We start from the raw sequence: 17,703 nt of genomic DNA on the forward strand, positions 1-17,703 counted from the left end.
GATGGAGATGTAAATACATATGTTTGTGGCATTCAGTAGGTGTGAAACATTTCATCGGTACTTTTCAGTGAAGTTGACAGCAGCCAGGACTTCACTCTGCTGGGAGAGACTGGGCCTGGTAGCATGGAGAACCTCAGTCACAGACTCAAGGTATGTAGCGGTCCCTTCTGGTTGGTACTCTATAGTCCACAGACTGTCTTCACCAGACTCAAGGTATGTAGCGGTCCCTTCTGGTTGGTACTCTATAGTCCACAGACTGTCTTCACCAGACTCAAGGTATGTAGCGGTCCCTTCTGGTTGGTACTCTATAGTCCACAGACTGTCTTCACCAGACTCAAGGTATGTAGCGGTCCCTTCTGGTTGTTACTCTATAGTCCACAGACTGTCTTCACCAGACTCAAGGTATGTAGCGGTCCCTTCTGGTTGGTACTCTATAGTCCACAGACTGTCTTCACCAGACTCAAGGTATGTAGCTGTCCCTTCTGGTTGGTACTCTATAGTCCACAGACTGTCTTCACCAGACTCAAGGTATGTAGCGGTCCCTTCTGGTTGGTACTCTATAGTCCACAGACTGTCTTCACCAGACTCAAGGTATGTAGCGGTCCCTTCTGGTTGGTACTCTATAGTCCACAGACTGTCTTCACCAGACTCAAGGTATGTAGCGGTCCCTTCTGGTTGTTACTCTATAGTCCACAGACTGTCTTCACCAGACTCAAGGTATGTAGCGTCCCTTCTGGTTGGTACTCTATAGTCCACAGACTGTCTTCACCAGACTCAAGGTATGTAGCGGTCCCTTCTGGTTGGTACTCTATAGTCCACAGACTGTCTTCACCAGACTCAAGGTATGTAGCGGTCCCTTCTGGTTGTTACTCTATAGTCCACAGACTGTCTTCACCAGACTCAAGATATGTAGCGGTCCCTTCTGGTTGGTACTCTATAGTCCACAGACTGTCTTCACCAGACTCAAGGTATGTAGCGGTCCCTTCTGGTTGGTATTGTAGAGTCCACAGACTGTCTTCACCAGACATGACTTCCTAAACAATAGATGTCAGGGATTACACTGCAGGCACGCCAGGGGGAGTTTCATGGTTGGCAGATTTGAGGGGTCCTACAATATGTTTGGTGTTACCATTCACCTGATGAAGAGTCAAGAAGTGTTGTGTTGTAAATAAGAAAGAGGCTGTAAATGAATACCATATGTTGTTATGTTACCTTCCAACTTCTAAATGCCCATCAAGCATCTGTTAACATCGTTGTGTGGATTGAAGTGTGTGACCATTGATTGAACTGATTGTTCTGAAAGTAGAGATGTAAGTGTGGTCAGACACAGCTGGGTACCTGCAAATAGCTTGCTTTTGGCATGATGAACATATTGCAGCTCAAACCATGCAAACATTCAACTTTAGCCATCATTGTTTGAGGCATATTGGGGCGATGGTGTAGCCTAGTGGTTAAAGCGTTTGCTCGTCACACCGAAGACCCGGGTTCTATTCCCCACATGGGTACAATATGTAAAGCCCATTTCTGTTGTCCCCCACATTCAATCAATCAATCAATCAATCAATCAACATCGATCTACAAGGCACAACAAGGTAGGCAAGTCTTCAACAGTTTATGTTTGAACTGTACGAACTGACTGTTCTGTTCTGTCTCCTCTTAATTCCTCGGGGAAATAAGGGCTGCAACAACACCCCTGCAATGGATGCGGTTCTGGGAGTTCCTCTTCAGCTCAGCCCACGTCATTCCAGCTGCCTTCGCCTCTGCGTCGATATATTCTGCACCAAGTTTGTTTTGGTCAACCCACTTTTCACTTCCCTTGTGGATTCCACTAATTTCCAGTCAAGGGCCTGCCTGGTGACATTAGAGGCAGGCTTGTTGAGCGTATGACCAATCCATCCCCATTTCCTTTTCTTGAGGGGCGGTGGGGTAGCCTTGTTGTTAAAGCGTTGGCCCCTCACGCCGATGACCCAGGTTCGAATCCCCACATGGGTACAATGTGTGAAGCCCATTTCTGGTGTCCCCCGCTGTGATGTTGCTGGAATATTGCTAAAAGCGGCGTAAAACCAAACTCAGTCAGTCAGTCAGGCAGTCCTTTTTTTTATTTCGGATTCGATTGGGGCGTGTCTGGTCCTGTCCCACAGTTGTTCGTTTGATACAACTTCCGGCCACCTGATGTTGAGGATGTTCCTTAGACATCTGTTTTTAAATGTCTGGAGTTTGTGGGTGTTGGGCTTGGTTACCCGCCAGGTTTCTGAGTCGTAAAGTAAGACCGACTTAACGTTGGTATTAAAGATCCGGATCTTGTTGTGAAGTGAGAGGACTGTTGATCTCCACATTGACTGTAGGGTGTTGAAGGCGTGACGGGCATTGCTGATTCGGCACTTGATGTCTTCGTCCGTCCCCCCATGTTTACTGACGACACTGCCCAGGTAAATTAACCTGTCGACTTCCTTGATGTACGAACTGACAGACAGGGTCTTAACTTCATGATAAGAGCAACATCTCATAGCAGATGTGCTGTCCAGGCCAAACAAGCCATCACCAGCAGAATGGAGGTTACATCCGGAAGCATTTCAACTGGCAGTACAGCAGCAAGGTTGTCCACCGATAGACCTGTTTGCAACGAGATTCAATAAACCGAGAGCAACCTTCGTATCTCCAGTTCCAGACCCTTTATCATGAACTGTCAACATGCTAGCAATATCCTGGGAAGGTCTTCATGTTCCCTCCACAGGTACTCATTCCAAGAGTTATAGGGAAGACTGAGCAAACAAGGAACTTGAAACTGACTTCAGTAGCGCATTATTGGCCTTGAGAATGTTGTTTCCAAGTCTTATAGCTGCAGCAGGAACACCAAGTCTGTAGCTTCAAAACTGGCCAAATCTTCTTCATCCTCATTCAAGACAACCTCTCTAACTTCATGTATGGAACACATCATTATCAACCTTATCAGAGGATATTCAGGTAGAGCTGCCAAGGGTGGATCTTTAGGTATCAGAAGATCTACTAAAAGTCTCTATAATGATAAATGGAAGTATCTGGACCAGTTTGCAAGATGGGAGGGGTTGATGGCAACAAAGTCTACTCATCCTCAAGTTGCAGAATATTTATATCATCTCAGAAGTACAAGACACCTGAAACGTTCTACCCCAGCCACTTATTTATTGACTGATATGTATATCAGATCAGTCTTGACAGTGGATAGAGGAGTTAAACTCACCAAGTATAGACTTTCAATATCTGAAATGTGGTGTTTATGAACCTGTTCAGGAAGTGGACTTTGAGTTTCTAATTCAAGACTTTATTTCATCTGGCATTGGCTGCAGCTGCAAGGATGCAAGAAATAAATATGCGTTATGATTAATATTTCTGAGGGATCCAGTCTCATTTACCAATGCTTTCCAAAAAATCAGATCACAGCACACACTCCCACTCATTGCTGAACAATCATAACATGAGACACACTTCCTTCTCTGTGCAGGTGACAAGCTACCTGTTTGACATCATGTCCGGTCAGTCTGAGGTGGACCACCCACTTTGTGAGGTCAGTATCACCTGTCAGTACATTTTTCTAAGACTGCATATGCATAATTCAATATGACTAAAATCATGTATTTTACTCCAGAATGATACTTCTCTGCATAACAAAAGAAACATGAAGAAAACAAATATTCCTTTGGAAGTAATCTTGTCCTGGTTTAGATATTGTAGCACCCAGTTATGGCAAGGTGAATAACATTTCAACAACATATTGGCACTTCGACTGTAGTTATTGTTGAGGTTTGGTAATTTCCTGCGTTGTCATGGTTGCAGGAATGCACAGACAACCTGCTGGATCAGTTGGATCATCAGCTGAAAGTGACAGAGGATGAGTGCAAAGATTACAGGTGAGCATTGCCATACAAACCTTATTTTGTCTTATCCTGACTCATGATCTTTTGCTTATCTCCCTTTCCCTTGCGAATGGTAGTGGAACAATTGAATCCCTTGAAGTTCCCAAAGCGGACGTAAAAATACACTCTCCCTCGAGTTACCTCCCTTTTCCCACGTAAACAGTCATGTGACCAGCCTTACTTGTCACTCTCTCCCTTTTCCCCGAAGTGGATGGTTGGGCGAGCACTGGAGTCCTGTATACGGCATTATATCCTTTTTATTTAGGTCCTATTCTTCAAAATTATGCTGTGTATGGATTTGGCTATAACTACATTGTGTTATATGTAAAAACAAATTAAAAAATTATTTGTATTGGTGTCATAATTTTATCGTGATGTAACTTGTTTACATTTCATGAAATCTTGCAGTGTTTGCAGGCACAGGTTATCCGTGGCTGATCCTCACCCCCAATGCCCTTCGTGCATCAAACCATGTTCTTCCAGCTTGCGCTGTTCTTATTGTGTTGATTTATCAAATCTACAATTTAATCAATATTTGTCTTATATCTGTAGACGTGCCATGGATCTGGTAAGGAAGTCATCCCAAGTCACGGCTGATAAAGCAGGAGATAAGCCTACAAACCATATGTTGCTTGCTACTGCTGAAATTCATAATACTGGTGCTATGTTGAGTACGTTGCAGGGGCAGTCTGCTGGTACGGGGGCCAAGAAAAGATCGGCTACAACACAGTTGACTCTGACTCAAGCTAAGAAAAAGACGTAAGTCAATGCATCAGAAATCCTTCAACAAAGAGATATTACCTTCGCATGAAGAAGACGTTTTTTGCTGATCCCCGGTTACTTCTACCCGAAGCTCCTACGAGATCGGCAACTCAATCGACTTCCACGACTACTAGATGGTCTCCTGCAACGGTCACAGCAGGCCAGCTGTTTGACGAACTACCACAAACTTCTCAACAGAGTGAAGTCGAGGCACACAACTCATCAGCGTTCATGAACGCTTCTTCTACACCGCAGCAGCTTCAATCAATGCAGAACTTGATCCGGGTGAAATTATGAGACAATTCACCAACCAGATGATGGCCATGATGGAATGTAGGTTTGAGGAAGAAGCGAAGGCTCTGAAGCCTCCCATCTACTGACATCGTGCGCAAACCTACGGACCTGCGCGAACCTACTCCTCATAGAACTATGTCTCAAGAGTACGCATGGCGAACGTACACCTTTGCGAAGGTCTCCACAGTCGGACGACTCTGTCATCTTGGAGGAGAGTAAAAGACATGAGATGCCTACTCACCGTTCTACATCTGCGAACCCTCAACGTTCGAGAACATCGAAGGATCCATCTCCTACACCTAGCCGTTCTAGATCGAGATCTCATATCTCTCACAGACGTTCGCAAAGTCACTCATCACGAGACAGAGATTCGCGAAGAGAAGGCTCACGTCACAGAGGTTCGCGAAAGGATATATCTAGCAACAGAGGTTCGCGAAGAGTAGGCTCACGTCACAGAGGTTCGCGAAGAGATGAATCCACAGATAGAGGTTCGCGAAGAGAGGACTCTCAAGATAGGAGATATATAGTCTTCCCGGACTCAGAGGTTACAGCTTGGATAGCCAATGGTTTGAACTTGGAGTCTCCTTCTAAGGATATAGATGAAGTCTACACTTTTAAGATGCGTAATGACGACTTTGACTCGGTGACTATTCCTCCGATTGAACCTATATCCAAGGTACCTTCTATCCTACTCTCAGCTTTGAGAAAGTTGCAGACATCTACAAGGTTCAAGAACTCTTAGATCTACAGGTAGATAACAGCAACGCAGACATCTACAGGGTTCACGAACCCTTACATCAACAGGCAGGATATTTACGTCGACTCTATTACCAGATGGCTGAATAAACAAAGCAATGATGAAAACGGATGGTTTTGTGTGAGTGCAAAACTCAACAAAAAGATCTACACCATGTGCGATCTCTGCAGTTTACAGCCTGCACAACTCTACAACCTGCACAAACTATATACCTGTATAGGTTCAGTTTCGGACGACAACCTACTTGATGAAAGGAATCACTTCATCTATACGGATGCTGAGGTCTTATACCGGGTAGCAGATGGCCTGCGGATATTGTAGTTCACTCACTCACTCCAACCCAATAGAGACGTACTGCATATAGGCTGATGACTTCGATTCCAATATATCACCTATGAAGCCGATATCTCAAGTACTGGAGAACCTCAAGGTGACTTTTGTAAAGGGCTTAAGGTTAACAACGCCTTCAAGAATCCTTGAACGGACGTACAGATGATACTCGTCACTCAGTGTGGGGATTAGGATTTTATATCCTATCAACTAGATACAACATCGGTATTTCTTCAAGATCAATACAGACATACCTCCTTCATCATGCTGGCTTATATTACCCACAATGGGAATACGTGATTTATATCACTGAACAAGATTTACACTTGGAGCAACCCTTATTCAAGAGGTTTATATGAGTGGTGTAGAATTACGCTTTTACTCAACCAACTAATTGCATCAGATTTTATGGAGGCCAACTTGCTACAACACCAGTGACGTCATGCTTGGAAGCTGATTGGTCCACGTCAGACAACGCCTCCCACTGACAGAGCAGGCTCCAGCATGTTTACTTACTTGTAAACAAACCCGTGGTACTGGGAAATACTTCATCGGCAGCCTTGGAAACAGTATACAACTACGGCCTGTTATCATCATGGGAATCTAATAGATGTCTAGCCTTGACAGCAGCATTAACGATGTTTATTTTGGAAGTTGTCACTGATAAAAGTCGGTATGAGTACCTGTCCCCTGCAATGCTACACTGGAGCCAGGCTTGCTATAAATAGACAACGCTTCCATGTATGCTGATCAACACAGATCGCATACGCCTGCGTATATAAGGGGAAGAATGATGTATCATCACTGCAATCAGAGGTTAGCACTTCCAATGGAATGTCCTATCCTTTGGAATATCATCGGCTCTATGATTATTCATACGAATAACCAAGCATATCAGCACCTATCTGCAACATCGAGGTCTATGCAGTGCCAGTTATCTGGACGACAGCATACAGGTTCTTCAAAGTGCCTATCAACTCAGACAGCAGCTGAACTTCACAATGAAGTTGCTCACGCAACTAGGATGGCTAGTGATGAAGTTGTAGTTATAATCAAACAAGATCTTCAATTGCTGGGAATAAGAATTAAGACAACACAGAATCGAATTGTGGTACCAGAAGATCATTGGGTCAAGATACAAGCCATGATTCCACAAGCAGTCATCTCTCTGTTAACACTACGAACATGGCAATGTCTACTCGGTCTTCTAACCTCGGCGCAGGACTTGACTCGCACAGGAAGGTTACAACTAAGGCCGCTGCAACGGTTCCTGACAAAACATCTGGACAGCGTCGACCCTATCTTGCTGCCAGACAATCTTAAGAGGTACCTACTTTGGTGGACCTACAGTTCGAATGTCTGCGGAGGGACCTATTTACAAGAGCCGGCCTTCGACACACATCTCTACGTAGACGCATCGATACAAAGTTGGGGTGCACATCTCAACTATCAAGTTGCATCAAGGAAGTGGTCCAAAACAGAGCAGCATCTTCACATCAATCTGCTGGAGATGAAAGCTGTGATCAACACCTTACAACTATGGTCGAGCTCGCTGATCAACAGAATGCTGATGGTCCACACGGGCAACTCTACAGTGGCATTCTCCATATATCGGCAAGGATCTACAAGATCACCAAGCCTACTACAGCTCACATTCCAGTTGTTTGACATCACGGAGGAAGCAAACATCTGGATAAAGGTGTGTCAGATACCCGGAGCCAAGAACTTGCTTGCAGACGCTCTCTCCTGACCACTGCACCCGTCACCTACGGAATGGATGCTCCATCCAGAAGCATTTCGGCTCATCATAAGGGAAATAGGATCCCCATGCGTAGACCTGTTTGCCACGAGGTTCAACAAACAACTACAGACGTTTGTCTCACCAGTTCCAGATCCTCAAGCCTGGGCAACAGATGCACTGAACATATCATGGGAAGGACTAAACGCTTATGCGTTTCCACCACTGATAATACTACCGAAAGTACTGTTGAAGATCAAGCAGACACAGGCGCTACAACTGACCTTGGTCGCGCCATACTTGCCAGCAAGAGTATAGTTCCTAGACCTAATAGAAGATCTCAACAATCAAGTTACCAGATTGGCGGAACCTACTAATACATCCGCACACCAAGCAAGTCCACGGGAACCCAACACTGTTCCAGCTACACGTGTGGACCGTATCAAAACATGTTTGAAGAAAAGAGGATACTCCGCCAGGACAGCCAAGGCAGTAACGCTAGCATTACCCAGATCTACTCGTAACCTGTATGATGACAAGTGGCTGAAGTTTGAGACATATGCAAGGCGGAAAGGCTTCATTGCTATGAAAGCTACTCATCCTCAAGTGGCGGAATACCTGTGTCATCTTAGACAGACTAGACATCTGAAAGGTTCGACATTATCTACATACCTCGCTGCCATGAGTACAGTGATTACCATGAAAACAGGCATCAAGTTGACAAAAGTACCAGAATTACTTGTTCTGATGAGATCTTTCAAACTGGAGGACCAGCAAAAGAAGTTCAGAGCTCAAGCCTGGGATCTGAATGTAATTCTACGTCATCTTACAAGTGATGCCTACGAACCTCTAGATCAGACTACCTTCAAGCTGCTAACACAGAAGATTCTGTTAGCCACGGCAGCTCGAATATCAGAGATACATACGCTGGACTTCATTGCCAAGAACCCACTACCTGGTCAGCCAGATAGACAGTTCCACGTACCAGCGCTTTCTACAATCCTCGGACTAGAGGATATAGAGGACCTATCCTTGTGTCCAGTCAGAGCCCTGAAGATATATCTTCAAAAGACTAAGACAAGGAGACGAAATTTCAAGCGCCTGTTCATCCCATTATCCACAGAGACATCAGTAGAAGTCTCAAGAACGACGATATCGTTCTGGATGAGAGCTGTCATGTTGAGAGCCTATAAAGCAGCAGGACTAGAACCTCCTAGAGCTTCCAACCCACACGAAGTCAGAGCACTGGCGTCAACATTGGCTCTGCATGGAAATTGCTCTATATCAGCAATTATGGCGGACTGCTTTTGGAAGTCGGACACAGTGTTTGCCAACCACTACCTCCGAGACATAGCCACTGAAGACGTCTCCGGCATTCACCAATTTGGGCCTCTCGTTGTAGCACAGCAACTAATGGTTCCTCAAAGGCGCTGCGTTTGAAAATCTCACCCTTTATCACTTTGACTTGTTGATAACTTTTACTAAGGAAAAGTATTAGTTTGAAAGTCCATGCACACAGTCTAGGACAGACTAGCATGAGTGATTAAAGATCCTGTACGGGTAAAGATCTTACCTTTTCGTGAAGGGGTCGCAACTCATTTATGATAGAGATCTTATCATAATGTATGGGTTGTTATAAGATATCTAGTAATAGAAAGATACTAGTTTATCTGAATCCACAAGAATCAACTTGTCTGAGATGGAAGTAAGACAAGAAGTGGTTCCCCCCGAGTTATAACGGAAGTTGGAAGAATAGGATCTCAGAAATGCTGCTAGGCAGTTAGGATACAGGACGTATCTAAAGGACAGCTGATGAATCCAGGAAGTGGCCTGACCCACCACCAATCCGCACGATTCTATAAGCAAAAGATTATGAGTCAGGATAAGAAAAAATATGTAATTTTTCAAGTAAAATTGATATTTTTATACTTATCCTGACTCATGAGGTCAAGCCCTCCCGACCTACCCGTTGGAAACACACCAGATTGCACAGCAGATCCAAGTGCTTGGGCAGGAAAAATCAGGAGAAGTGTCAAATAAGGCTGGTGACATGACTGTTTACGAGGGAAAAGGGAGGTAACTCGTGGGTGAGTGTATTTTTCGTCCGCTTCGGGAACTTCAAGAGATTCAAGTGTTCCACTACCATTCACAAGGGAAAGGGAGATAAGCAAAAGATCATGAGTCAAGATAAGTATAAAAATATCAATTTTACTTGAAAAATTGCATTATTAATGTCTTCAGTATGAACTTGCTGAAACTGAATTGTGTGGAATTGTGCATGTGGCCATGCTAAGGTTAGGCTGAAACTGCTACATGATTGTATCCAGTCTGACGTTGTATGTGTTGATGTGTGTACAGAGACTTCCTGGAGAAACTGGGTACATCTGGGGATGAGGTGGACGAGAAGGCCCTCGACAAAGAACTACAACAGGTTCGTACACTTCTCATGCCAGTCTCTGAACACGCCATGGCAAGCTTCACTTTCAGTAGGTTTTTACAGGATGACTTATATCCATTTGATATGGTAATTCATTCCATAAAACCTTGGAGACACAAAGATTTCACTAAGTGTTTGATAGGCCTTCTGGTGTTGCTTTATTTCCAAGCCTGGTTCTCTCTGAGATGTGGCATGTTGGTGTTGACAGCTTCAGGCTGAGGAGGAGACACTGAAGCAGCAGCTGTCCAGTGTAGAGAAGGAGAGGGAGGAGCTTATGGAGCTGATTCAGAACGAGCGGAGGAACACCGAGGAACTGGAGCAGCAGGAGGCAAAGTAAGGGAGATAACTCTGGGGGAACTAGGCTTCACGACCACAACCACAACTGTAAAGCAATCATTAAGGGATATATAAGTTGCATGTTTTTGTTATAGTGCAGAAGATTTGCCAAATCCATGTAATAAAGGTTTAAGAATATGGGGGGACATCATTAAATATCTTTTGTGATTGGGACACATGCCCATGTCTAAGTGTGATACTGTGAGGATCATATTGTTGGAAGTGAATCCGCATATACATGTTTCTCTTCAGGTACCGGAAAGATTACAATGAGTACAAACGCCAGGCCTTGGAGCTGGAAGATGAACAAAGAAGGTGACAGTATGTTCCATTGTTTGGGGCACTAACATGGAAAGCCAGGTCTTTGCTATTATCCTTAAACACCTAAAGATGACGTGAAGTAGTGATGTTAAGGCTCCTTTGTTTAGAGACACTCTGCATTGTATTTCTAAAACCAAAGTGGAAAGATGTATGCAGGAATGGTTTGTTTACTTGTTTAGGAATATACACCACAGAGAACGTGAGCCACAATCTATCTATCCAATTAGGTGATCAGTTTCAAACCCTGAATCAGTAGATTCCCTCACCTCCTTTCAGTGTCGACAACCAGCTTCGGTACGCCCAGGCTCAACTCGATAAACTGAAGAAAACCAATGTGTTCAATGCAACATTTCATATCTGGTGAGTGTATATAATTTGTGGAATGTTTTTCAGTCAGATTTTTATAACGCATTTTTGTCCATTTCATGTAGTGAATGCACATGATTTTGACACAAGTTATTTGAATCCATCTTTTTCAGGCACTCTGGACATTTTGGCACCATAAATAACTTCCGTCTTGGCCGTCTTCCTAGTGTGCCAGTGAGTGGGTCTATGTGGTATATGTTGGAATGCAGTGGTTTATGTGTCAGTTATGTCAGTATCAAGGAGTAGACTGTAATTGTAGATTATTCAACACATTCAGGTTTGTGACCACCAGTAAACTGTTACTGCCGATTGTAGCACTGATACATAATGACTTCGTCATGTTTACCAGGAAACTCACCTTGATGTGCAAAAGCCTAACTTTTCCAACCTGCTATGTATCATATTGCAACTTGTACGGTAGATCTTGATAAGTGGCCTGTACCTTTCTTGTGACAACCTGCTGTTATTTGTGCAGGTTGACTGGAATGAGATCAATGCAGCCTGGGGTCAGACTGTGCTACTCTTACATTCACTGGCCAGGAAGATGAACCTCACATTCCAAAGGTAACATCTTGTCACATACATGCTGGAGCTACTGAATATCAAACCAAGTTATTTAATTAAAAGGTTCCTGAATATGGAGCAATCTGTTTTCTATGACAGTGTCAAAACATATTCAGTATTCAAACGGTTCCAATGGAAACATAATAATCAGGTCCAATATGTCCAAGGCAATATTGAGATTGGTTCCATCATCATGGACTTTGTGTTTATCATGATGGTACTGAAACCATGCAGTATACTTACATCTCCAATTTCACATATTGGATCATTCACAATATATGTATGATGTTTATTGCACAGTTTGTGTTTTTAGTGTTTTCAAATCGAGTTGTATCAATAGTGTCATTCCAGATATTGCTCATTTTAGTCCTTCACACTACAGCCTGTTCGAGACCATGCAGTGATGAAAGCAGTGCTTAATTTGTGTGCCATGGCACAAAATAGTGAAATGGCATGGATGACTTTTTTTCAATGTGCCCTGGAGACACGTCTAAAATTATAAAAATAATAGTCCTCATGATTTATTTTGATGGAAGATGTTTATGGTATTTTTAGGGGTTCACTCACTAGCCTACAGATATGAAGGTTACAGATTTGATCCCTGGAATATAAGTAACATTTTTCATTGGATTTTACATCATTCTTCACATTTCCTTATATTGACATTGCAATGTGTGTTTTATGGATTATGTCAATGTCCAACTAACAGCAATGTTATTATAGATTAATCAACAGTAATCTGTTTCCGGGCAGATTCCGACTAGTGCCGTATGGAAACCACTCCTACTTGGAGTCCCTGTCTGACAAATCCAAGGAGTTGCCGCTCTATGGGTCTGGGGGATTCCGCTTCTTCTGGGACACAAAGTAGGTGGTCGTTTTTTCCACTTGGGCAGTTGTAGTCAGTATTTGATTCTGCCTTGAAGATAGGCTTCCAGTTGTCATAAATAGTATACATATTTCTTTTGAATGCTTTTAGAAAACAATAAATAACTGTCCACAGTCGTATGTATATGCAGTGGAATTAGCTGATTGTGGATTGATTGGCAGCTTGCATTATGAGTGTGTGCCTGAATCTGTGTTGATCTGTGCTTCTGGATTAAACCCTGTAGAAGAAGCCAGTCTGACGTGTCCTTGAGCCCACCCTCATGAAGTATGGAGCATCCTCCTTGTTACTTCTTCACCTTAACCTGAGCCATGAGACTGATAGTCTGAATGAACTTGATCATTACGAACTGATGTGAGGCAGTGTAAGATGTGCACCTTCTCCCCTAATCTCCTCCTCAGAATTGGTTTTACTGTGAACATACATCTTAGCCTCATAGTTAAATGCTATTGTGTATCTCTGGTTAGTTGTCAATAACTTCAAAACTTGGTTATTTACAAATCACCGTCATGCAGCAGAAATATTGCTGAGTGTGGTGTTAAAGAGCGAACAAAACAAATGTTTGTCTCTCTCTGTAATATTGAAGTTCTCATGTTAATTCATTCAGGACAGATCATGTGTAGTTCCTTGTAGCATGTAGGGAGTGTTTATATGTGATTGGTATTCAGTGTGCCTCTGCCACAAGGGGATCATTGTTGGTAACATTGCCTTCAGTACTCCATATATTGGTGGCTTTTTTTATTTCTTGGACACTTCTCAATAGCTTGTATGTTCTTAATTACGTCACCTATTTTCAGGTTTGACCAAGCGATGGTGGCCTTCCTAGACTGCTTACAACAGGTTGGTCTTTTACAAGATTTAGTGCCAAGGGTGCATTAACATGTTCAGTGGTAGGCAGTGATGTTAGCAATGGTTTAAGATTGCTGATGTTCAACTGTGTCACTTCAGTATTTGGTGTAAACATGATTTGTGATCCAGAGATCATTACAAGTTTTCAAGGATGAGTTTATTGTTGGTGAAAGATGGCTAGAGACTACCTATATTTCATATTTTTAAGTTACCTTACCATAGGTCTTATACATATTACCTCAAGTTCCGCTTAAAAGAGATCAGACAGTCGTTGATTCACCATTCTCTAGAATGGATGCCTCAAGTATCGACGAGTGTACAGGAACGGAAGTGATGTGATCTCCCCTCTCCGCGCAAGCGCAGTCTATCCAAAAATCACTTTTACTTCAAGCGTACTGCGTGTCAGAAGTTTTTTGATTTCGCTAGTTTGCTACTTACTGATTCTTTCAGATATTAAAGTTCTTGTTTGTTTTCGGTATGTATGCTTTTTATATCCTATATTCTTCTCTGTGTGGGTGAAGAATAGAATTAAAGTAAACTTCAGTTACCTGACTGCCTCGTGTCTCTCACTTCGGTGTGGGGTGTGTTCCCATGTCGCGCATGTCGCTCCACTGGGCATGTTTGGTGTTTTGTATTCCCCTATGTCTTTTTCACCATAATGTTCATGCTTAGTTTTGTGTTTCTTGATATTATTGCCTAATTTGTGCTTGTATTTCATGCTGTTTTCGGCTCAGTGGGGGCAGCCATCTTTGTTTGGTTACTCTACTGCCGCCTGCTTGGACATTCTTGCTGCAGGGGTGTTTCCATTTTCTCTGCAGGTTTTTTTTTTCTGTGTGTTTACGTAGTATTTACGTTTCACTTTTGTTTTTGTGTGTTACAGCCTTTGTGTGCATGACCCGGCAGTTTTGCTGTATCTGCAAGGTGCAGAAGTCTGCCAAGGATCCCCACCCTTGGTGCCCAGACTGCGCTACTGTGGCCTGTTGACTTGCTGAGCGCTGTCATTTTTGTACTCCGTTATCCGTCGCCGATTTTAAGGCTTATACCGCCGCCAAGAAGAAACGGTTGTCACAGCGTAAGAGGAAGATGTCTTCTTCGTTGGGGTCCAGATCTTTTCTTCCATGGACGCCGGACGGACGCTCCTCTCCTTTAGCAGAACAGATGTCTACACCTGTGCCACGTATGCTGATGCCTGACGCCAAGCGCCCGTCTGACGCCTTTGTGGACTTATCTCAGCGAGATGCCTTATCTCATCCGGAGGTACAGAAGCTTCTAAGGACGCTCCTCTTGCCTGCAGCAGTTGAAGCCCAAGCTAGCGCCGTTCCAGCGCCGACACCCTCGTTACCTAGCGCTGTCCCAGTGGCACCTAGCTCTGACGTCGCTGGATTGCTGCATCAACCAGCGCCTCCCCCAACGCCAACACCAATGCCGTTGTCAGACTACCGTATTCCCAAGAAGGCTCCCGTGTCTACGTTGTCTCGAGAGGAGGATTTACAGCGTCAGTTATTGGAAGAGCGTTCCCGATGCCAGGAAGCCGGGCGCTCCTGTCGTTCTAAGCGGTCTCACTCTAGGTCTCCTCGACAGAGCCATTGTTTTCGAAGTCCTCGTTCTGATACTAGTCATCGCCGTCGTCGGTCTGATTCCAGGTCTCGCTCTCCCAGATGTCCCAATGATAGGGAGAGGAGTTCAAGGTCACCGACTCGTGGGAGGCACTACCGTCAGTCCCGTTCAAGGTCGCCTCCATTTCGTTGAGGCCACACTCCCCTACAGTTACCTTTAGTGCTGTTTCTCAGCTGTCATCTGAGCGCCCGACGCATGCTGCTTCTGGCCAATGGTAAAATGCTACTACTGTGTCCTGGGAGGACGCTGAGGAGCGCTATTTTTCTCCTGATTATAACGAAGAGATGTTACAAGAGGAAGATGATGGGGGTACTTGCCTCCCCCTATCTGCTGTGTTTGACTGGATTGCCGACAGACTGCCGGATTGTCCTTCTCCCTCTTCAGGCTCTGACGACCCGAGAGCTATTAGGTCTTCTCCCGAGTTACTCCTCCCGCCTTACCCGATGGTGGCCGATGCTGTGGCCTCTTTGGATGCCGACTTTGCTAAACTGTTTATCGGGTTCTCCACAGTCTTCTTACCGAGTGCAGGACTTTAAGATGTTGGCTATTGATGCAGAGCTCAAGAGGATGTTGAAGCCTGTTTCGGCGTAGGCCTCTGCAACTTCGGCTGCAGCTTGGGACTTGACTGAAGACAATGCGTCGAGGACAGAACACCTTACTAACCTGTTACAATGGCAGGGTAAGGTGTTACATGATTTACTGGCACACCTTCGGACGGCGTTGGCCATGACGACTGTTGTTCCGGCGGATGGGGTTCATTGAGCCTTGCTCGTGGCAGGAAGAGTTCAAAAGAAAGCTGTTGAGAGCCCCTTTCTCATCTGGCTTCCTCTTTGATGACCGGATTCCGGAGGTTTATAAGGAACACGCGGAGCTTACTAATACTGAGGCGTCCCTGTCTACTTTCGAAACTCTGAGTTCGGCCTTTCGTGGCAAGTTGTCTACGAGGGGTAGAGGGAAGGGCCGTTACGTCCCAAGATGAGACTCCGTCCGTAGCACCTTCGGCAGAGGACGTGGCCATGGCAGGTCCGACCCTGACTTTCAGCGCCGTCAGCAGGACCGTCCCCGGGAGCCCCGGGAGCAGGGGTAGGGGGAAGCGCCCTTACTCAGGTCGCTGAAGCTTGGAACCAACACGACTGGGACCACCCGCCCCCAGCCGTGCGGGTTCATCCTACTCCAGTAGGCGGGAGACTGGGGATCTTCTGGCCCAATTGGACAGTCCTAGAAGATCCGTTTGTGACCAACATTCTCAAGACCGGTTACAAGCTGCCAATCGCCGTGTCGCCGCCTCTGACTACTATGCCTCAGTCACGCATGTATGCTCCAGAACAACAGTTACCGCTAGCAGACAACATTCAGACTCTGTTAGACAAAGCAGCTATAGAGACAGTGCTAGACCCCCAACAGTCCCCGGGGTTCTACTCACCCATCTTCCTGGTTCCCAAGAAAGACTCAACGAAAATGCGCATGATTCACAACATGGCAGTTTTCAACCACCTTTACCTTTTGGAGCCGCCTCACTTCCGGATGGTGTCCCTTGAACAGCCTCGTGCCAAGCTTGCGCCCAGGGTCTTGCTGGCCAGCCTCGACCTCCAGGATGCCTACCTGCATGAGCCCATTTACCATCGCCACAGGAAGTACCTGAGGTTTATTTTCAACGGGTCCCACTACCAGTGGAAAGTGCTTCCGTTTGGAATTTCCACGGCCCCGTGGCTTTTTACTCGGATTACCTCGCCGATCACTCGGTTCCTCCATCTCAGGGTCATCGATTTCGACCCTTATATAGACGACTGTCTCATGAACCACCTCGACCCTCAGTTGCTTCGCAAACAGATGAACTTTGCCATTCGTCTCCTGGAGCAACTGGGGTGGATTATCAACACAGACAAGTCCCACCTGGAGCCATCCCAGGAACTGACGTTCATAGGAGGCTTGTTCCTGACTCACTGCGACCTTGTCAGAATTCCACAGGATCGCTGGAGGAAAATTGTCAGTTTTGCCAGCCGAGGTCTGTCCCAGCCACTCACGCTCAGGGAGTGGCAGTCCCTCTTAGGTCTCCTCACCTCAGCCCAGGACTTGACGCTCAGAGGTCGTCTGATGCTCTGGCCGTTACCAGCGCTTCCTCTTGTCTTACATCCAGGCGGACAACCTCCAGTGAAGGTTCCTTCTGCCTCTGCATCTCCACACTTACCTCCGCTGGTGGACTGTAGAGTCGAACGTCTGCGTAGGAGTCTCCTTGACAGAGTTTGTTCACGATCACGAACTTTTCGTAGACACGTCTCTTCAGGGTTTGGGTGCACACCTCAACGACCAGACCACCTCGGGGCTGTGGTCCGACGCCGAGCTAGGCTGGCATATCAACAACTTGGAGTTTCAAGCAGTCATTCTAGCGGTTCGACACTGGATGCCTCTGCGAATCCATAAGCATAAGACCTATGGTAAGGTAAGTTTATAATTGATTAAAATCTAAATATTTTAGATATTTAAATACTTACCTTACCATAGGGCAGTAACTCCCTCCCAATGCTGGATGCTCCTCCCTTCTCTGGGCTCTTCAGA

General features: G+C 45.1%; 1 protein-coding gene across 1 annotated transcript in view; it reads left to right on the plus strand.

Annotated features, from left to right (window-relative positions):
- The window catches only part of LOC124253225 (beclin-1-like), a 32,379-nt gene that overhangs the window by 8,315 nt on the left and 6,361 nt on the right, over window positions 1-17,703 (plus strand). The window contains exons 4-14 of the mRNA XM_046686947.1: window positions 69-150; window positions 3,482-3,544; window positions 3,814-3,887; window positions 10,133-10,205; window positions 10,420-10,544; window positions 10,800-10,862; window positions 11,145-11,228; window positions 11,348-11,408; window positions 11,710-11,798; window positions 12,552-12,662; window positions 13,479-13,521. Of these exons, the coding sequence (XP_046542903.1) occupies window positions 69-150; window positions 3,482-3,544; window positions 3,814-3,887; window positions 10,133-10,205; window positions 10,420-10,544; window positions 10,800-10,862; window positions 11,145-11,228; window positions 11,348-11,408; window positions 11,710-11,798; window positions 12,552-12,662; window positions 13,479-13,521 (868 nt within the window). The remainder of the gene's footprint in view (window positions 1-68; window positions 151-3,481; window positions 3,545-3,813; window positions 3,888-10,132; window positions 10,206-10,419; window positions 10,545-10,799; window positions 10,863-11,144; window positions 11,229-11,347; window positions 11,409-11,709; window positions 11,799-12,551; window positions 12,663-13,478; window positions 13,522-17,703) is intronic.

The sequence above is a fragment of the Haliotis rubra genome, unplaced genomic scaffold (assembly GCF_003918875.1).
Source record: "Haliotis rubra isolate DU_JTF1 unplaced genomic scaffold, ASM391887v1 Scf536, whole genome shotgun sequence".
In the NCBI taxonomy this organism is placed as follows: Eukaryota; Metazoa; Mollusca; class Gastropoda; order Lepetellida; family Haliotidae; genus Haliotis; species Haliotis rubra.